The sequence below is a fragment of the Primulina tabacum genome, chromosome 9 (assembly GCF_025594145.1).
Source record: "Primulina tabacum isolate GXHZ01 chromosome 9, ASM2559414v2, whole genome shotgun sequence".
NCBI classification, from domain to species: Eukaryota; Viridiplantae; Streptophyta; class Magnoliopsida; order Lamiales; family Gesneriaceae; genus Primulina; species Primulina tabacum.
This window is the reverse complement of record NC_134558.1, coordinates 39,501,533-39,524,183: the sequence shown is the minus strand read 5'-3', so window position 1 is coordinate 39,524,183 and position 22,651 is coordinate 39,501,533. Positions and strand designations below refer to the sequence as shown.

At 30.0% G+C, this 22,651-nt stretch overlaps 2 protein-coding genes and 2 pseudogenes across 2 annotated transcripts; 2 read left to right on the top strand and 2 right to left on the bottom strand.

Moving 5' to 3' along the window:
* Positions 1-2,588: 2,588 nt before the first annotated feature.
* Positions 2,589-4,258, top strand: LOC142556095 (chaperone protein dnaJ 8, chloroplastic-like). The gene is made up of 3 exons (XM_075667344.1): positions 2,589-3,018; positions 3,487-3,555; positions 3,882-4,258. The coding sequence occupies exons 1-3, from the start codon at positions 2,794-2,796 to the stop codon at positions 4,038-4,040; spliced, it is 453 nt and encodes a 150-aa protein (XP_075523459.1). The 5' UTR covers positions 2,589-2,793; the 3' UTR covers positions 4,041-4,258.
* A 1,641-nt stretch (positions 4,259-5,899) lies between these two features.
* On the top strand, positions 5,900-6,773 carry LOC142556094 (early nodulin-like protein 17). The gene is made up of 2 exons (XM_075667343.1): positions 5,900-6,197; positions 6,290-6,773. The coding sequence occupies exons 1-2, from the start codon at positions 6,026-6,028 to the stop codon at positions 6,631-6,633; spliced, it is 516 nt and encodes a 171-aa protein (XP_075523458.1). The 5' UTR covers positions 5,900-6,025; the 3' UTR covers positions 6,634-6,773.
* Positions 6,774-7,248: 475 nt separating this feature from the next.
* On the bottom strand, positions 7,249-9,264 carry LOC142556092 (putative receptor-like protein kinase At1g80870; annotated as a pseudogene).
* A 4,897-nt stretch (positions 9,265-14,161) lies between these two features.
* LOC142556093 (putative WRKY transcription factor 40) lies at positions 14,162-16,520 on the bottom strand (annotated as a pseudogene).
* Between the last annotated feature and the right edge of the window lie 6,131 nt (positions 16,521-22,651).

Here is a 22,651-nt window from a genome sequence, read left to right as displayed (position 1 = left end):
TTGATATAAAATAATGGTAAAACTGGGAAATCAAAAAACAGACTAACTTTTTTGTTTATATTGGAGAGATTCTTAATAGATAGTAATTATATTATATATTAAATTAAATATTTATTTGTGGAAATGGATTGGAATCCAGGAATTTTGATTAGAGTTTATTGTTAAGAATGAAGCAATTTATCGAATATTAAATTAATATTTTATTTATTTACATATTAATTACATAAAGTAAAATGAATTTAAAATAATATTATTATTGAGTGAATTTGAAATTAATCATAATTAAAATGAAACACTATACAAACATGCAGTCAATAAATTTGAAATTCACGATCTTGATCTTTTAAAACAACAAAAATATATTTTGATATATTTGAAATCCATCCATATGAGGGTTACATTTTTCCCTTCAATATCTTCTTTGTCTGTCTAATTTTGCAGTCAATCAATCAAATATCATAAATTGGCTAATGCTTAACATAATTATAAATATCTCGATATTTATATTTTTTTCTTTAATTCAAATTAAATTAATTATATTTGATTAAAAACTTATATTAAAAAATAAAAGTTATATAAAATATTTTGTAAATTTTCATGTCTATGTTTTAAATCCATATATTTAAACTAACAAATTTCAAAATATTGATTTTTTTTTTTACGGGAAATGACAAGATGGATTATTAAAGAAAAGTATGCGATAGAGTTTTTATGGGTTGATTTAGTCATGAAATTTGTTACGTGTACGATATTTTAATTTTTTAAATTTGAAATATAAATATTATAATTGAATTTCAAATTTGGGACTTGTATAAGTGAGACTACTACAAATAATATAATATTGTGGTGTTATTATTTTTATTAAAAATATAGATTTCATATTATATGTCATTATCTCATCATTATTAAAACGTGGGATATTTTAACTGGGAAAAAAAATACAAAACGTATCTTATAATCCACGGGAGGTGGCTATTGAATTGAACCAGTGAATAAATTTTAAAAAGTGTCAAATATATATTTTAAATAAGGGTTACGAGACAAATTTTTTTTTACTTCTTTGTATTATAATTGTAATCTAAACATATAAAAAAAACGTGTATGATTTCGCATTGTCGTTATTAACAAATTGCCCGGATGATTTTTTGTTTGAAGCATATTTTGTAACTATCTTGATCTGTTTTCTGAGTTCTAAAATAAAATAAATTGCATAAATTGTCTTTGTGCGCGTAAAATAAACTTCAGAACAAATATAATAGTCTATAAATCAAAGATAACCAAATAAATCAAACTGAACAAACCATATGTGACAGTTTCGCGCGAAAAAATATTGATAAAAAAAATTAAACTAATAATCATTTGTTAAACGTTTAACTTCTCCACCCTTTGAGATAACAAAGATTCCATCTTGTCAACGATGTCGTGCACTTCAAAGATACAACCTAATTATATTAACTCTATGTCATTTATATGATCTCATAAGCTGAAAAACCAAACGAATCATTATAAAACATCACCACTTTCGAAGATGATAAAACATTATGCCACTTAAATATATAATCATTTCAATTGATTTCCGTGTAAAAAATATATAACAAGCGTGATATAAAATATTAAGAAGATAAAAGAACAAAAGCAACATAGAAACGCGACAAGTGTTTCCCGTGCCTAATGTACGGTCTCAGGTTGGACGTCCGCAAGAACGCAGCCAACCAATTCTGCTCTTCGTTTTTGTGCTCAATTACAATTCTCTACCCAAAATCGCATATTTCATGGAATATGCGAGCTCAACGGGGCCAGCTATTTGTATAGGCTTATCCTTTTTTTAAAACAAAACAAAAAATAAAATAAAATCACTGTATATATCAAATGTAAAGTTTACGCAGTCACTCTCAGTTTTCTCTAATTTTTTTTTTAATATCAGCAGTTGTACTATTTTAGTTTTGTTTTATGTATTAAATCTATTTTCGATAATATATTAATAATAAAATAATGAAAGTCGATGAAACATGCTCATCCATACGATATTTTACAATCTGAAGATGAATATAAAATTACGAAACAAATATCATATTATCAGATATTTATCACACGTCACATCCCGCTGAATTGTATTTTTATTTTATAAGCTTCATACATTTTGGAACACACAAACAATTATATATATATATATATATATTATAAAATTTAAAATTATCCCCTCAAATAGCAAGTATTTATTATATAATCAATATATTAATAATATAGAAAGTATTCTATATTCATATCAGCAGATTTAAATATTTAAAATAAATAAATATTGTTTCCTTTAAAAACGGATAAGATCGTCAACGCCGAACTCTTATCCTGCTTACACCACAACATTACCTTAAGACACGTGGCCCCAATCCTATACGGATACATGGTCATAAATAATATTTTTGAATTCACCTTTTTCTTTCTATTTATTTAAATAAAAAAATCCGAATTTGATTGGCGAAAACAAAATGTAAACCCAATGAGATATTACGGTGGCACGCAACCCAAGGAGGTTTGGATAAGGACGCTTTTTCACCCCCACACTTGTATATATTCCCCCACCAACCCCATTTCCATATCTCGTATGTACAGGACTCTTCTGTTCAATTCAACTGTTTTTCCTTCTTTCCGTTTCGATTATTACGGACACACTCGGATCTTTTTTCCCTTGATTGACTTGATATAAATCATTGAATTCATTCCCTCTTCAGAACTCGTTTTAAGGATATTCAAATTGCTTATTTCTTGGATTGAGAATTCCTGTAAATATATTTAATGGCCGCTGCTGTGGGTTGTACTCCTACATCTAATTCGTGGGGTCAACTGAAAGACTCTACTTCATCGCTGAGAAATTTGAGGAATAATAATAGCAAGAAAAAAGTCAGGGTGTCGTGTGTTTCTTCCTCGCCTGCTGTCGGTGATCCGTACGAGACGCTGAGAATCGACCCTTGTGCTTCTGAATCTGAGGTGAAGAAGGCATTTAGACGCCTCGCTCTGCAGGTGATTCGTTTGACTCCACAATCCACATTACGTGAAATATTTTTAATCTTTTTTTTAAATCCAACTTCTTACTGAAGATTTGGTCTTTGGGGAAGATCTAAAGATGTTATAATGGGATGAAATTAGTTTACAATCCACGGGACTCAGCGCTTTGTTTGTTTGGTTAAATTTAATGCACTGATGAGAACAGTGATGCTATTATTGGTGGATGATTTCCCCTTTTTTATTATTAATATTAATAATAGAAATAGAGATAATTTTGTTTTTTTAAGCCATTCAAAGCCAGACAAAAGTTTGTTCTGTTTTTCAAATTTCTTGAATTGAATGTCTTGTGAGTTCAAAAAATGCAAATGAACTGAAGTCTTCTACCAATTCAGGTCTCTCTATGATCTGCCACAAATTAAAATTGACTGTCGATAACCTTTATTTGGTAATATTCTGATCACTGGTTGTGTTGTATGATTGCAGTATCATCCTGATGTATGCCGAGGAAACAACTGTGGAGTCCAGTTTCACCACATTAGCGAGGCTTATAATGTAAGTATTTAACTCAATAGTTAATAATAATGCCCTTTTCTTTTTTATAGGTGTTTAGCTCACTTTTCAACTAGATAAGTATTTTAAAATATAATTATAAATATTAAAATAAGTACAAATGCTATAATATAATAATTTTAAAGTTTGTGACGTAACTTGAGTGGACCCTCTTGTGATTGATTTCGATGTATTTGCTAGCGATGTGATGTGTTTTCAATATACAACAAAAGATGTTATTACAACGAAATAATAATAATAATTGAAAAAATAGACATAAGAATCGAAAAAACAAATTTATGCCGCCTGACCATGTTTGTGATGAACAGGTTGTGATGAGAAATTTGAGAGAACCAGAGGTGGAGACGTACGACTCGGAGGTGGACGAGGGGATGGTAGATCAAGAATGGGATCTTTGGGAAGAATGGATGGGATGGGAAGGAGCCGGGATTCGGGACTATTCATCCCACATCAATCCTTACATCTGATCGGACAATGAACAATTTATGTCTACTCAATGTTTACTAAGCGTAAATGTTCTGTCTTGGGAAAATCATCTTTGCAGTATTCTGAGCAAGAGAAGATGATTGCATAGAAATAATGTTCATATTTATTTTCTTTTTATGTGCACATATTTCGGTTCTTCGAGGATTTAGGTACGTGGTGTTCTCAACTTTGATATAATGAATTTACGATGATTATTTTACCATTTTGTTGTAAACTTGTGAAAAATAAAAAGATTCAGCATAAAGACGATGGCTCCATCTATGAGATTCTGTCTGCAGATATATTTTAATAGATGCTAATTTTCAACAAATGAAGGAGATCACCGCATTAAAGGGATAAAAAACAATTCTCGTGAATGTGACATTAATTAATTAATTTCAACAAATAGTGGAAGAGGGGCTTCTTCTAGTGTTGTGGGTGGCTATCATTTTGAATGTTCCATTTGGGACCAGATCATACTCAATTTTTTTATTTAAAAGTTTAACTGGAACTGGGCTTTGCTCCCAAAATACAGAAGATTCCTCATGGCGGCAGATTTTAGCAAGCAAAGCAAATACAAATAACGAACACGAAATTGTTCTCATCAGTACACAGAAACACCCTTCGTCTCGCGCTATCAAAATCACACCCTCATCTCACAACCTTTGCTCATGAACCGACCCGTAAGCTCGAAGTTCATCCACCACTGTCCTCTAATCGAATCATTCTCAAAAAATCCATTCTTTTGCCTGTTAAATCTCCTGCAGAAGCTTCACTTCTCTCCGAAAAATCCATGCTCTTTTAATTGTCAGCGGAGAAGCGGATGACCCTTCACTAGAAGTCAAGTAGCTCGGTCTTTACGGTTTGTTTGGGCAGGTTAAGAACTCCCGCCATTTGTTCCACCATCGATCTTGTTGCATGGACGGCAATGATAGTAGGTTATGCTCGAAGTGGCTATGCTCACGAAGCATTGGTGTTGTTCACAAACAAGAAATGGCTGGACATTTCTCCCAGTTCAGACACATGGGCTAGCGTTCTTTCAGCTTGCGCACAGTCGGGCAATTTTAAATTGGGTTCATCAGTTCATGGTCTAGGGATTAAGATTGAGATGGATGATGCTAATGTGATGAATGCTCTAGCGGACATGTATGCAAAATGTCGTAGGATGCAAGAAGCCGTTTGTCTATTCGACTCTATGGTAGACAAGGATGTCATTTCTTGGAACTCGATTATTGGCGGATATTCTAAAAATAACTATGGTTACGAAGCTCTGAGATTATTTAATAGAATGAGATCCACTATCCTTCAGCCTGATCCCGTGACCATGGTGGCTGTCCTCTCTGCTTGTGCTTCTTTAGGAGATATTTGATTTGGTTCTCCACTTCATGCTGACTCCATCAAACAAGGGTTTTTGGCATCTAGTAGTGTTTATGTTGGCACCGCTCTTCTTGAGTTGTATGCCAAATCCGATGATGCAAATTTAGCACAAATTGTTTTTGACGAGATGACAAACAAAGAACACAGTGACAATGGGGTGCGATGATTGTGGGTTATGGAAAACAGGGGGACTTGAATAAGTGTATTGAACTTTTCCGTTGCTCTGAAGAGAAAAGGGTAGAGATGATTGAGGTGTGTCTTACGACACGCGTGAGCTAGCTGTCTGACATTCGCAACTTCAAATCTGATATCGGCCACTTGCATTATCTGATTGCGATCCAGATCACTTTTCCATTTTGATTTATTACGTCAATTATTCTTAATTACACACACACCAGCTATACATGGACTACTGAATACAGAAACATTTTTACCCAACTTATATTACAAAAAAAAGGAAATAAAAGTTACATAAATGTTTATTATATACGACGCATGAAGTAGAAATTTGAAATCATAAAATAACTTTTTTGTATCCGTTGAAATAACTGTTAATCTGAACAAATCAAATCCCCTTGGCTATCCATTGGCCACACCCACAAATTTAGTAATGGCCACCTCATCTTCCCTTATCCTCCAACTCGCCGCCGCTTTGCTCTGCCTCCTCCCCCACTGCGCCGCAGCAACGGACCACATTGTCGGTGCCAACAAGGGATGGAACCCCGGCGTCAACTATACTCTTTGGGCCAACAACCATACGTTCTACGTGGGCGACCTCATTTGTAAACTACTTTTATTTCTCTTTCATTAATGACTCTTGAGGTATCTGAATAATTTTTAACTGATTTCTATACAATTTTTTTTCCCTGGGTAGCATTTAGGTACCAGAAAACACAGTACAATGTGTTTGAAGTGAACCAGACAGGGTACGATAACTGCACCGTCGAAAGCGCGACGGGAAATTGGAGCAGCGGGAAGGACTTCATCCCTCTCAACAAGGCGAAGAGGTACTATTTCGTTTGTGGGACTGGGGGATGCTTCAGCGGCATGAAGGTCTCTGTGCTCGTCCACGCGCTTCCGCCGCCGCCGACAGCTGCCTTGGCTGGGGGCCCTAAGGATTCTTCTGCTCCGGCGACGGCGCTTGTTGGTGGATGGGACTTGATTGGAGCTGTTTTGAGTGGCTTGTTCACGACATGGTTTGGATTTGGACTGTTCTAGCGGTGCTCCGGCGGTGGCCGTGGCGGTGACTGAGTGCTTGTTTTTAAATAATCTTTTTCCTTTAGTTTTCTAGTTTCTGTTTTTCAATTTTACAAGTCTGTTCCATTTGCTCATTCATTGTTTTAATTTGAGAACAACAAGCACGTATTTTGGTTTTTTAAATTTGTGGCGGAAGTATATTATACTAATAAATATTTTTTTATAATATATTATTTTGATGAAAACTTTTTAAATATGTCAAAAAATTCTGTTTATTGGTACAATGAATGAAATGCAATAATTAGAGTAAAATTATAGGACAGGGTGGGACCCGAACCATCTTTGAAGTTTTGGGGATAGTTCAAATTTATCTAAATTAAAGGGGCAAAATTGGAAGTTAAATTGCTATCTGAAAGCTAGATTGAGATTTTAACATTGGCCAATGTTATAACAGTTACTCTAAATAATGATCACACTTAAAAAAATCAAATAATCAAAATAAGATTATTACTATTTATTAACAATTTTATATAAAAAAATCATTTCAATAAGTTTTAAATAATTTTATGTATTTAACTGATCTAACTCTAAAAATGGATTATCTAAAAGAACAATGTGAACGAAAAAAAGGGACAATTACAAAGCAGGTCATTGAAGCACCTAAAATATGTATAAGACCGCTATTTTATATGAAACTACACCATATTTTTAACTCACATCATTACATTATTGTGTTACACTTTCAATAGCTAATATTCTTGATTTCCCTTTTGTTTCTTCCTTGATATGCTAAAACACTTGGAAGGAGGAGAAGGTGACAACGCAAAGGGGAGCGATGGGAGTTCCATCTCGCCTTTCAATATCTTGACAACGTCCCCGATATCCGGTCTCAACTGGGGCATTTTCTGCAAACAAGCAACTGCCAAGTTGATGCACAACCTTGCTTTATTCATATTCATCTCTAATTCTTTCGTCCACGAGCTCTAGCACATTCCCACCGTGAGCTAAATGCCTCCGAAGCTAAACTTCTCGTTCGATTCACTGGTATTGTTGTTTTCTTGATGAAACTTTCTCTTTCTGAATCGTAAGCGTTTTGCCAAACTGAAATGAGGTACTTTGAACGTTTTCTTGAGTATATCAAGCTTCTTTGATTTGTCACTTTTCTTCCTGAGTTCATCAAGTGCTCTTCTCTCCACCATTCGTGCAACTTTCGATGCTTCTTGACGCGCACTTTCCACCTTTTCGACTCGTCCCTGTCAACGACACCATTAATAGACTTGAGCCTATGTTCTCGGACCTTAGTCTCTTTCACTTCCTCACATGTATCCAACTTTGTAGAGTTATCCAAGTTTGTTTTCTCTGTGGTACCACCCTTTTCTTCATCCCAACCGTTATTAGTCGAGGGACATATATATTTGACTCCCTATCCACTCCATCACGTAATCTTTACTACACAATTCGCCATCCCCATCCTGCCTCCACCACCAATCCTTCCCCCATTGTTTGGCACCCTCGTTAATGCAATTATTATCATAATCAACCAAAGCAACGTTCAAATTCAACTCCTTACTATGATCATTACTACTCAATTCATCATCATAAGGCACAAACACGTTCCAATCATCCCCATCATTTTCCAAAGTCGACAACCCCCTCCCCTTCAAATTTTCACACTTATCATCAATCTCATTACCAAGATTACAGTTAAAATTTAAAGAGTTAATTGCCTATCCTAATCCCATCACATTATGATAAACTTTACAACTATTTTAGGAACAAGTAGATGCTTGTAAGGCTAAAGCAAAATTTACCTCATCGTTTTCATGGCTTTCCACTGGTGTACCAATGGCTTCACCTACTCCACTGGCATTCGAGTTAACCGAAAGTTCTTGACTCTTCCACAATTCTTGGCTTCTCCCCAAGTCTTGGCTAAACAAATCAACTCCAAATTTACCCTCAAGCTTCAGTCTTGATAGCCCGAAATCCGAAATATTGGCTCTAAACTCTGAATCAAGCAGCACATTGCTTGACTTCACATCTCCATGGATCTGGAGGCTCGCGCTCAAGATGCAAGAAAGCCAATGCCCTTGCAACATCAAGAATTACTGCAATCCCATCTTTTAGAATACCTCTGATAACGGTACCAGAGCCCCCTTTACCTATTGAGTTGGAGTCACTGAAGTTGTGGGTTGCGTTCTTGAGCTCTTTGTAATTGAATCTTCGTAGCTTGTGTGACGGTGAGGGGGAATCCAACGGGCTAGTGCGTGATTTGCGCAACAAAGAGTACCAAAGATAATAAAGAAAATACAGAATGGAAAACAAAACAACGAGAGAAGTGGAGACCGTAATTGCAAGTAAAATAATGCTTGGTTTTGGGCATGAATTTGGTTGAAATGGCTGTCTTGAAGCCATTTTTCTTTTCAGGTAGAATGTGGTGGAACGTTCTTGATGCCTGATTCCTTGATTTACTCATATATATATACCATGCAATGGATGAGTACCAACAAAGCATATGTGATATACAGTAGTCCATATGAGTCATTCACAATCACAGGGATGAGACAGGCAAAGTTGAGATAATATTTCAGTATTCAATTTTCAAAATTTTAAGAAAATAAGTGAAGGGAAGGAAGCAACTTGTCCATGCATACGTTAGCTAAAAACATTATTATTGTGAAAAGGGTATATATTACTTCAATTATTATAATTCCACGCATTAAACAAGTATTTTGGTTAGCATTTCCTATTAATTTAAGGTAAAATATGGATATAATGCTAATATTGGGGTGAGAATTTGAAGGTGCATAGAGATAATGCTAATATTGCTTCCTCTATTTTCTTTTTCATCAACTTTTTTCAAAAAACAATCGAAGTATATTGCCTTAAAAATAACTCGACCATATCAGCCTTTGTCCGGTTGAAAATATATAAAGGCCTTCCATGACGCAACCAAGGCTTTTATTAACTATGCACCATTACCATTAATGGATGAAATATATAACTATTTTTATTGGAATTGAACATCAATGAAATATATAACAAAACTAAAAATTTAACTCTTTTTAGATATTTTGAATAGATAGTAGTCCAAATTACTTGTCTTGGTTAATTGAACATCGGTGGAAAGTGTTCTTGCATATATAGAGATATTAATTACATATTTTGAATAAATAGTACTCCAAATTACTTGTCTTGGTTAATTGAACATAACAATAATGATAATGTCTTTTTAACTCATAAAAAGTACTATAATTTTTAAAGTTCAATCGTCAAAAAGAGTCTCTCTGCAATATGCCCTAGTCTTTTACATACAGTATTGTGGTAGTGTTTTGGTAGCACGGGATGTATGTATGTCCTTATCTATATATATATATATATATTTATTACCTATAAAAGTGTGGATAAAAGGCATTGTTTTCTAATTGTGCAATGACAAAATTAACCTTCTATACACACTTCAAGAATAGAATGTAACTCCTATATTAATTTTATCAAATAACTCATCTTTATACTATATTTAAATGTTTTATCCTTTTAATTTTCTCTTTACATTTTTTTCCAATGATTTTATTTTAATTTTTTAATTATATTTTTAGTCTAATTTCTAATTAAGTAATAAATTATAGTATCACAAAAAGATATATGAAAGTTTATTTCTTTTGTTATATTTCAAATTTTAATGGTGAAAATCATACCAATAGTTTAAAATCTATATTTATTTCTTTTTTTTATATTTCAAATTTTAATGGTGAAAATCATGCCAATAGTTTAAAATCTATATTTAATAATTATTATATGAGTTTATTTGATATTTATCATATAATCTTATATGAATGTGCATTTCTTTACATATGTTGATTTATTTATTATTTTAAAACTTATTTAACAAGAAATTAATAGTCATCGATGTTAGTGTACGAAAGATCGATATATAGAATTTATTATCAATGATATAAAATTGTAAAAATAAAAAGTGCAAAAATTCTTTAGGACGTTGAATTAAATATTATGAGTTAGATTTTACTATCAATATTACTATTTCATTTGTTAGTCACATTGATTTTAAATTGATAATTATTTGTCTTTAGTATCCTTCGCTTTTGTAGATTATGATTTATACATTGATAAAATCCATAATTTGGTTGATTTTTAGGTTATTATGATTTATACATGGTGTTTGAATATATAATTTTTTAAAACAATGTGTTTCAGTTCATTTTGTTCTATATATTATGTTCATTACAATTTATTATATAACATAAAATCAATTGCTTGAATTTTAATTTGGGAAACAATTTTGAAAGTAAGTTATATAAATTCTTATAAATCGTCTAATATGATAAGAAATTAAGCCCAGATAAATAACAAAATGATTCAAATTGTTTTTTAGAAAATCAATTTTTTTTAATTTTCATAATATAATTTATATTACGTGCAACGCACGTGCATCAAGCTAGTACCTATAAAAGCGTAGATAAATGACATTGTTTTCCAATTTTGCAATGACATAATTAACCTTCTATACACACTTCAAGAATAGAATGTAATTCCTATATTAATTTTATCAAATAACTCATCTTTATACTATATTTAAATGTTTTATCATTTTAATTTTCTCTCTACATTTTTTTCCAATGATTTTATTTTAATTTTTTAATTATATTTTTAGTCCAATTTCTAATTAAGTAATAAATTATAGTATCACAAAAAGATATATGAAAGTTTATTTCTTTTGTTATATTTCAAATTTTAATGGTGAAAATCATACCAATAGATTAAAATCTATATTTTTTTTTATATTTCAAATTTTAATGGTGAAAAGCATGCCAATAGTTTAAAATCTATATTTAATAATTATTATATGAGTTTGTTTGATATTTATCATATAATCTTATTTGAATGTGCATTTCTTTACATATGTTGATTTATTTATTATTTTAAAACTTATTTAACAAGAAATTAATAGTCATCAATGTTAGTGTACGAAAGATCGATATATAGAAGTTATTATCCATGATATAAAATTGCTAAAAATAAAAAGTGCAAAAATTCTTTAGGACGTTGAATTAAATATTATGAGTTAGATTTTACTATCAATATTACTATTTCATTTGTTTTAATATTTTTTTCATGAGTTAGTCACATTGATTTTAAATTGATAATTATTTGTATTTAGTATCCTTCGGTTTTGTAGATTATGATTTATACATTGATAAAATCCATAATTTGATTGATTTTTAGGTTATTATGCTTTATACATGGTGTTTGAATATATAATTTTTTTAAAACAATGTGTTTCAGTTCATTTTGTTCTATATATTATGTTCATTACAATTTATTATATAACATAAAATCAATTGCTTTGAATTTTAATTTGGGAAACAATTTTGAAAGTAAGTTATATAAATTCTTATAAATCGTCTAATATGATAAAAAATTAAACTCAGATAAATAACAAAATGATTCAAATTGTTTTTTAGAAAATCAATTTTTTTTAATTTTCATAATATAATTTATATTACGTGCAACGCACGTGCATCATGCTAGTACCTATAAAAGCGTAGATAAATGATATTGTTTTCCAATTTTGCAATGACAGAATTAACCTTCTATACACACTTCAAGAATAGAATTTAACTCATATATTAATTTTATCAAATAACTCATCTTTATACTATATTTAAATGTTTTATCCTTTTAATTTTCTCTCTACATTTTTTTCCAATGATTTTATTTTAATTTTTTAATTATATTTTAAGTCCAATTTCTAATTAAGTAATAAATTATAGTATCACAAAAAGATATATGAAAGTTTATTTCTTTTGTTATATTTCAAATTTTAATGGTGAAAATCATACCAATAGTTTAAAATCTATATTATTTTTTTTATATTTCAAATTTTAACTGGTGAAAATCATGCCAATAATTTAAAATCTATATTTAATAATTATTATATGAGTTTATTTGATATTTATCATATAATCTTATTTGAATGTGCATTTCTTTACATATGTTGATTTATTTATTATTTTAAAACTTATTTAACAAGAAATTAATAGTCATCAATGTTAGTGTACGAAAGATCGATATATAGAAGTTATTATCCATGATATAAAATTGTAAAAATAAAAAGTGCAAAAATTCTTTAGGACGTGGAATTAAATATTATGAGTTAGATTTTACTATCAATATTACTATTTCATTTGTTTTAATATTTTTTTCATGAGTTAGTCACATTGATTTTAAATTGATAATTATTTGTATTTAGTATCCTTCGGTTTTGTAGATTATGATTTATACATTGATAAAATCCATAATTTGGTTGATTTTTAGGTTATTATGCTTTATACATGGTGTTTGAATATATAATTTTTTAAAACAATGTGTTTCAGTTCATTTTGTTCTATATATTATGTTCATTACAATTTATTATATAACATAAAATCAATTGCTTGAATTTTAATTTGGGAAATAATTTTGAAAGTAAGTTATATAAATTCTTATAAATCGTCTAATATGATAAGAAATTAAGCCCAGATAAATAACAAAATGATTCAAATTGTTTTTTAGAAAATCAATTTTTTTTTAATTTTCATAATATAATTTATATTACGTGCAACGCACGTGCATCATGCTAGTGTGTGTATATATATATATATAAAATATTTATGTAAATATCTTTTTGTTTGTTTTTATTTTAATTTGTCTTAGTAGCTTTTGTATTTTTGTTTACAAAGTTAGATTAATGTTTTTGTATTTTAAAGCATCGTGATTTATGGCATTAATTCGAAATGAGAATATATTGAATTATACCAATATTAGGTTACTTGATAAATTTCGTTAGATAAGATTTGGGATTTGGACCAAATACAACTCGAAAATTAGAGAAGAAAATTGTCCAAATTCATGTATACAACTAGCAATGACTTAATTGAGATATCTTAACAAATATTAGGTACTCGATATATTTCATTATCATCTATTATCGTGTTCTCTGTGCTTGGGAGAACGAAACCAGAGAACATGGCCAGTGGATGACAAAAGGGGCCACAGGATATTTGTGCATCTTAGACTGGACTCAACAACTATGGATAACCTGCAAGAGCAGGATTCATTACACCATGTCGACGCTATATTGGTGATTAAGCACTCAGACAAAAAAAAATTACTAAAATTGCAAGAGAAGTAAGTACAGTTATTGCAAGAAAATGACAGTTATTTTGTCCTTGAGAGAACCCTGATATAGTACCTAGGTGGAATCATTTTGATCTAATTTTTGATGGGATATTTCTAAAGGATTGGTATTAGTTGTCCCATTGGGATTTTTAGCATTTTAGTCCCTAATTTGACTTGAGTTATGATTTGCAATTTTGGGGCTGGTAACTTTCGTTCAAGACAAAGTTGTTTCTTGTACTCTAGTAGAAGCATCTTATGTTCTCAATTATTCGATTATAACTGGAATGCTTTCACATCAATCTAAAGAAATTAATTTCTAGTTTATATATATATATATATATATATTTTTTTTTTTTACAATACGAGATTCGGTGTTCTTGGAAATTTGATTTGTAATTTTGGAGAATCATGTGGATTCCACGCTTCGCGTGACATCTTTTGTAAATCTCTATCTCAAATGTATTTCTAATCTTAACAACCGATAAACGACAAGCGAAAAAAAAATTTCTACCACTTTTGTGTGTGAGTATTTAGCTGAAGAAACTTTCCAGAGATGGCAGCTGCCACAGCTGCTTTGAAATTTGGATCTCTTGTTAAAGTAGAAGCCATATGTGCCACCAAAGAGTGTCGGCGCTCCGGTGCAGCAATCTTGCCTCTTGACTTACTCCTTGTAGTTTCCGTCGTGACTAGTCTTTGCCACTGTGAGATCGAGCGTGACCGTTGGTCCGAATGAACTAAGAGAGGTCGAGCGTGGCATGTTTCCAAGAGTCACGCTCCTGTTGGGGGTGGAATTTGCCGACGGCTGAGGATGGTTATGCTTCCCTTCATAAGTTGCAACTACAACTGTTCGATCTTCTATACTTCTTTGAACCTGTGAGAGTGTATACAAAGTAGAGGTTAGTTCCTTTGAAATTGATTTAATTTGTACATGAGAGCAACTTATTTTTCTACATTAGCAAAAGATGGAATCATATTAGATACATTTGCATGCACAAGACGGGAATAGACAAAAATGCAATACCATAATCAGAAAAATATGGTACACGTAAATGAAAAGAAAACGATAACATTAATCTTAGTGCTATTACCATGTATGTATCACCAATAATCACACCATGATATCATGTCTATATATTGGCTTGTAGAGGATAGGCATGTTGAATTACCTTCTTTTTGACTGGGCAACTTGGAGCGTCAGAACACTTGTAGTAAGCCCGTGGACAAGGGTTATCTCTAGTCACCTTCTGCCCATATTTCCTCCATTGATAACCATCTTTTACTATCTGAAACCGTTTAAATTTGCAGTCTTTGAATACAAGAAACATACCAATTTTTTTTTAACAAAATTTGATTCAAAGAAGTTACTGTCTTTCATTTCTTGAATTTGCGGTGATTATATTCGTTACAACTTACAAGGCTTGCATCAGATGCTTCGGTTCGAACACGAGTCCGCCATATTTTTCCTTTGTTTTCTTTTTCCTCTCTTGGTTTCTTGCACACATTTTCTTCATCGCCGGAGCTGCTTTCAGAAGAGCCACTAATGTTTGCTTCATGAATATTGTTGATACCACTCTCAGGTTTCCTCTTTCTTGAAATCAAATCCAACTCCGAAGTCTTGATCGTGTACTCCTTTAATCTTTTTTGTAATGCATTGTAATTCTCACACATGACTGTTAATAATTCAGTCAGTTTCTTGTTTTCAGCACTCGCCCTGTTTAGTTTCTCTAACAAAGCACCACTCTGTATGACCAGAAATAAATACAATAAAGTTACTCAGGAAATCTTTACGAGAACTCTGATTCGCTCCATCAATATCAAAGGTAATTCAGCAGTGTGTGTGTGTGTGTGTGTGTGTGTGTGTGTTGCGTTTTCATTTGACGGGGCGGCAACTAAACACGAATTTCACTCATGCTTTTCTTGGCCATTACTTTCAAGAACTCGAACACAGTCAGAGGTGAATTCAGAATGTTTACATAATTACATCGATATGTTTACCTATACAAAAGGAGAAATTAAAGGAAACCAAATTTGAGTTTTCAATCACATTCCAAATGAAAAATGTCCCATTAACCCACAAAATTTCTTCCATAATCCCATATAAACATAATTGCTACTCAGTTGCTACAGTGTGTCTATATGTGTGTGTCTTGTGTGTGTGTGTTGCATGTTACTATGTGTTTCTGAGACTAAACGCTGCATGTTCTAACCTCTTGTTTCACTCCTACGGTACTGACACCCAATTTCAAACTGCTATCCACTTCATGTTTCTGAAATCCAGAACAAACAAAATCAATCACCAAACCTGCATAACCAAATACAACTTGAACTGCATTCAATTTACCATCACAAATGACTACTAATAAAGAGTACATACTAACCATTTCGGGAGTTTCATCAAGAATTCGAAGAGGTTTCAAATTCAGATCTAATGAAGTATTCAACAAACTAAAGAACTCCATATCTCCCGCAGATTCAAGAAGGTGTTTTCCAAACAATTTAAAGCAGTTTATTTCTTCTAGAAATGGTTCTCTTTGATATGTTCAATATATTCAATAGTGTAACGTTTGGCTGCCCAATAGTCAATACATTGAAGAGATCAATATCATATGTTTATGCGTGTGTGTGTGTGTGTATAGATAGATACATATAGAGAAAGAAAAAAACAGTAAATAAATACAACTGAACCGACAAGTAGTAGGGAGGTGGATGGATGGATGGATTCCTGAAAGATGAGGAGTAGTTTGGATTTAGTTGGATATAGCAAGAAGTTAAGACTCGGGTCGGCTAGCTGATTATAAAATTGGCAAAAAATAAATAAATAAAAATTGAAAAGAAAATCAGAGATATGGAGTAATCCAAGCTGAAATCAATTCCTTAAAAATTTTAAGGTTTGGGTCTTTCAACTTTCTAGTAAGCAACACATAAGATCATTTGTAAAGTACATCAAATAAATCGGTTTCGAAACTGTGCTGATAGTATATGTTTTGTTTTCCCAATTATTGCAAACAGACATTTAATGAGTCGATGATGTCAAAATAAATGTATTTAACACTACATTCCTCTCAATTATATTAGAGTACGTCTCTTTTGATATGGTCTCTTAGCATAAAAAATAATATTTTTTCATGGATGACCCAAATTAGAGATCTGTCTCACAAAATACGACCCATGAGACCGTCTCACACAAATTTTGTCATTATATTATACAGTTCACTTTTTTGTATGTATCAAATTTATAAGTTTGTACCGTATTTAACAATATTTTTTTTATTAATATATTTTTACTAACTAAGTCTTGAAAAACGAACAATTATTTTTGAATTAATTAAATAAGGATAAAATCGGAAGTTTGTATGTAAATTTATTTTTCCATTGATTTTTCTTAATATATATGTATGTTAAAACAAACAAATCTATATAATGGAGACAAGTAGAATATTTTAAAGTGTTATGAGTTACCGTAAAGTTTAAAATATATTTAAATTTCGAATTTTTCAACAAACACCGAAATAACATTCAATTCAGAGTGAGAGGGAGGGAATGGATCAGTTCTATTGGATTACGTAGTTTTCCATTTTTCCCTTGAAAATGATTAATTCTTGTATTATTGTTTCAAACTTCAAATTTCAAACTTCATAACAAGCGAGAACGATAAATTTTTAAGTAATTGTTTTAAAAAATATATGAATATAATATTTTCAGATTTAATTTTTAAAAAATTAAGTAATTTTCTAAAAATACGAAAGACAAAAAAATCCAAAATTATTTTTCTTAAAAAAAAAAAAGCAAACAAAATTTCTTCTATTCGTTTTAAAATAGTTTTCAAGATCGCATTTATTAAATGAAGAAACGGTGTTGAAGACCTTTCAAATATTGGTTATATAAGTCAAAGTCGTCGCCCACCTTTGACCGAATTAGAACGTGCGAACCTTGATTACCTCCAAATAATAATATTTTATTTTTTTTGTATTAATAACCAAGTATTAATCGTCCGTGGGCCTTATTTTATGGCATTGCTTGACTGTCCCGTCACGTTTGTATTCGCGTTTTCCACCATTAAATCTTATTATTAATGAATTGTCAATATTGATTAATAACAATTTATATCATCAAATTACTAAATTTTCTTATTATTAAGTGCACAAATACTCGTTAAAGTTAAACAGAAACTTGTGTGAGACGGTCTCACATAGTCGTATTTTGTGAGACAGATCCCTTATTTGGGTCATCCATGAAAAATTATTACTTTTTATACTAAGAGTATTACTTTTTATTGTGAATATCGGTATGATTGACTCGTCTCACAGATAAAGATTCGTGAGACCGTCTCACAAAAAATCTATTCTTAAAGTTATATTTTAATTGACTAATTAAATGAATTTATGTATGATGAACTTCATATATATTCTGATTTTAACACGTTGTCATAAATTAATTAATTAAATTAAAAATAGATTTGTTTCGTGGAGTTTCGTAAAATACATGTGTGGATATAATTCACGACTAGATAAAATATTTAATCTAAAATTTTGAAATGTAATCATAAACTTCAAATATATAATGTTTCATGTTAATTGACATGAATTTCAAGTTCACCAAATAATATATGCATTTGAAATTCATTCTATGTAACTAATGTATAAATAAATATGATATGATTTTAAGATTTAATCTATCGTTTCATTGTTAATAATAAAAACTATAATTTTCATGAATCATAAATGTCATATTTAGATTGTTGTTCCGGTACGAACAATATTTATTCCCCAATAACCAATTTCCTAACAAAATAAACAAGCAATTTCTCGTATATATGTTTCTTATGAGATTCTAAAGAGTAGATCTCTTGTGTGTCGATCTTACAAATCTTTATCCATGAGACTTGTCAACTCTACCGATATTCACAATAAAAAGTAATACTTTTAGCATAAAAATTAATATTTTTTCATAGATGACCCAAATAAAATATATGTCTCACAAAATACGACCTGTGAGACGGTCTCAGAGGAGTATTTGCCATTTCTAAATTGAATTTTCGCGGAAACTACGGATATCTAGCTACACGTGCACGTGATTTTAAGCACCATACCATATTTTCATTGGCACAAGCTACATAACTAGGACCAAGTTTTTTCCATCATACAAATACAGTCTACATTAAAAATGTTTCTTATGCCCATGGGAAGACTTGGACTACACTCAGACTATATTAAGTTATGTTAGATAAATATTTAAATAGAAGAAAGGCCCTAACTAAATCATACCGATTATTTGGTTATGCAATATATTTTTATTTTTATTTTTTATCATGTTGTCGATCAATTTACATACTTAATAAATTACATTATATTTTTTTGTCATTTTAGTCATTTTTTATTGAAGTGCTGACGTAACTGTAACCCAACAAATACAAAATAATTGATATTAATTAAAGTGTAGTATGATATTGATAGGTCATAGTAATGATGTCATCACTCAAATCAGCATGAATTAACCAAGATTACTTCCAAGTTGTAATTAAGTAAAAAAAAAAGGGTAAGTATGACTGTTTTTTCCTTCCCCTCTTTATTTATTTTTTTCGCACTAAATAAAATTTTTACATTATATATTAGCACACTGAAATTTAACTTCTTAGAAATTTTAAATTTTTTACAAAAGTATAGATAATTGATATATCGAAAGTAAGAATATTGAAAAAAGGAATTTGTCAAAAAAGTCGGATGAAGTAAACTCAGACCAAGACTTTGGGCATGGACCAAGACTAGATCAGGTACAACTAGGTGATGGACGTCGTGTTCGTTGAATAACCAATTGCAACATCTGGTTAACTCCTCATGTCCATATTCACTGAATATTTTCACTTTTATTTATATTAAATAAATATAATAACTTCTACATATATTATATTTTTATTTAGATTTTTTTTCCCATAATGAACAATTTGAGAAAACCGTAACACAACATTATAACTCAGATTGGAGGGTCACCGCTTTATTTGGGACATAAACCTACAACAAGCATCGCTTGAATTATGAAAATATGCAAAAGTTCACTAGCCACGTACATCAAATAAACTCTTAGAAAACTGAAGACCGACTTGAGCAGATAATGTTTTTATGAGACTCGAACTTGAGACCTTAACTCCATACTTTGACGTGCCTGACTAAATCAGATATTTGAAAAGGAAGATCTATGCCTTTACGATTTAATAAAAGATTATTCTAAAATTATCCATGTTACCTATATTATTCCATTATCACGTAAGATAAGATGAAAACATTTGGTCACTAAAATACCCAATTTTAGCCTCAAAATACATTTAGTAGTGAAAATGAAAAAGTGTCGTTTACTTATTCACACTAGGAAAAAGTCGAGAAATCAAACATTGTCTTCACTTTCTGTTTTTTAAGTGCTTCACCTGTTAAACCGTCAAAATTTCAACGTGGAATTGGTAAAGGGATGAAGTCTTCTTCATGGAATATTACGTGACTTGATCCCCTCGTGTGATGAATGATGACGATGATGAGGCGATACCGAAACAAACTAATCGCAGATGATAAAATTTAAAATTAAGATATTCAATACTATAAAAATTATCTAACAAAAAACCTACTATTTTTAAAAATACATTTACATAACAAAAAATATATGTTTATATCGGATACGATCGAGATCCGATCATTAATCATGTTAAATTCGGTGTATGGGTTTTGTTTTTCGGATCTACGTTAGCATATCTATCTATATACATATAAAAGTGTGGATAAATGACATTGTTTTCCAATTGTGCAATGACAAAATTAATCTTCTATACACATTTCAAGAATAGAATGTAACTCCTATATTATAATTTTATCAAATAACTCATCTTTATACTACATTTAAATGTTTTATAATTTTAATTTTCTCTCTATATTTTTTTCTAATGATTTTATTGTAATTTTGTAATTATATTTTTAGTGCAATTTCCAATTAAGTAATAAATTATAGTTTCACAAAAAGATATATGAAAAATTTATAACTGTACGTGCAATAGTAGAATAACTAACACATTTTATGAGTTTTTTAATAAAAAATTGAAAGTAAAGAGTTTAATTTTGATTTTAAAAGATAATACGATTTCAAAAAAATATAAAAAAATCATCTATAACGAATATATATTTTATAGGCATAATTATTTTTATTAAATTGTATAACTAAAAAATTACTTGTATTGCTTGTAAAATCAATCATCAATCAAAATTTTGAATATGTAATTCATCAAAAAAGATTTAATGAGCAATAAAAAGACTCTAAATTATTTTCTACTGTAAAAACAATATATGATATAATCTTTATAATGAATATAATTATAATGATTATTGATTAGCATTTGTCAAAGTATCAGAATTTTTACGTATGATATTTAATGACTTTATTTAATTATTTTGAAATCAAACTAATTAATTCAATTGAACAAAAATAATATTTTTTTATGAAAGTTTATTTTTTTTGTTATATTTCAAATTTTAATGGTGAAAATCATATCAATAGTTTAAAATATATATTTAATAATTATTACATGAGTTTATTTGATATTTATTATATAATCTATTTGAACCTAAATTTCTTTATATACGTTGATTTATTTATTATTTTAGAACTTATTTAACAAGAAATTAATAGTCATCAATGTTAGTCTACGAAAGATCGATATATAGAATTTGTTATCCATGATATAAAATTGTAAAAATAAAAAAGAATTTTTTTTAGTTGGTTAAATTAAATATTATGAGTTATATTTTACTATCAATATTACTATTTCATTTGTTTTAATATTGTTTTTATGAGTTGGTCACAGTGATTTTAAATTAATAATTATTTGTCTTTAGTACGCTTCGCTTTTGTAGATTATGATTTATACATTGATAAAATCTATAATTTAATTAATTTTTAGGTTATTATGCTTTATATGTAGTGTTTGAATATATTTTTTTAAAAATTTGTTTCAGTTCATTTTGTTCTATATATTATGTTCATTACAATTTACTATAAACATAAAATCAATTGCTTGAATTTTAATTTGAAAAACAAATTTGAAAGTAAGTAACAAAATACTTCAAATTGTTTTTTAGAAAATCATTTTTTTTTTAATTTTTATGATATAATTGATATCACGTGCAACGCACGTGCATCATGCTAGTCTATAGATGAGTTATTTGATAAAATTAATATAAGGCTTACATTCTATTCTTGAAGTGCGTATAGAAGATTAATTTTGTCATTGCACAATTGAAAAACAATGTCATTTATCCATACTTTGTTTCAGTTTATTTTGTTCAATATATTATATTCGTTACAATTTATTATATAACGTAAAATCAACCGCTTGAATTTTAATTTGGTGATTTAAATTGTTTTTTAGAAAATCAAATTTTTTAAATTTTAATAATAAAATGATATTACGTGCAACAAACGTGCATCATATTAGTATAATAAAGTATCCCAGGTACATCCATCAAGTACTTATATCCAAGTATCTGGCACAGTACAAAGTTTACCCAGATTGATTGGATTTTTGTTGATTGTCGAACATGAGTAAATCATGCCACGCATATGAATATTAGCGTGTTCACATCGACGTCGGTGCTGAACATCTTGAATCATTTTTCTACACTTGCACGTGCTTGCCATTAAAGTGGCGTCGAAATTCGACCCAGTTATTCAATTCTCGAGATGGGAAACATCTACTAATGCTGCCAAGTTGTATTTTTCAGTGGTTACCAAAAATAAATTCATGGCCCAGCTACGGTTCATAAAACACCATGATTTTTTCTTAGAAAACCAACTAAATAAATATCTTAGAGCCAAATGCGAAGGAAGC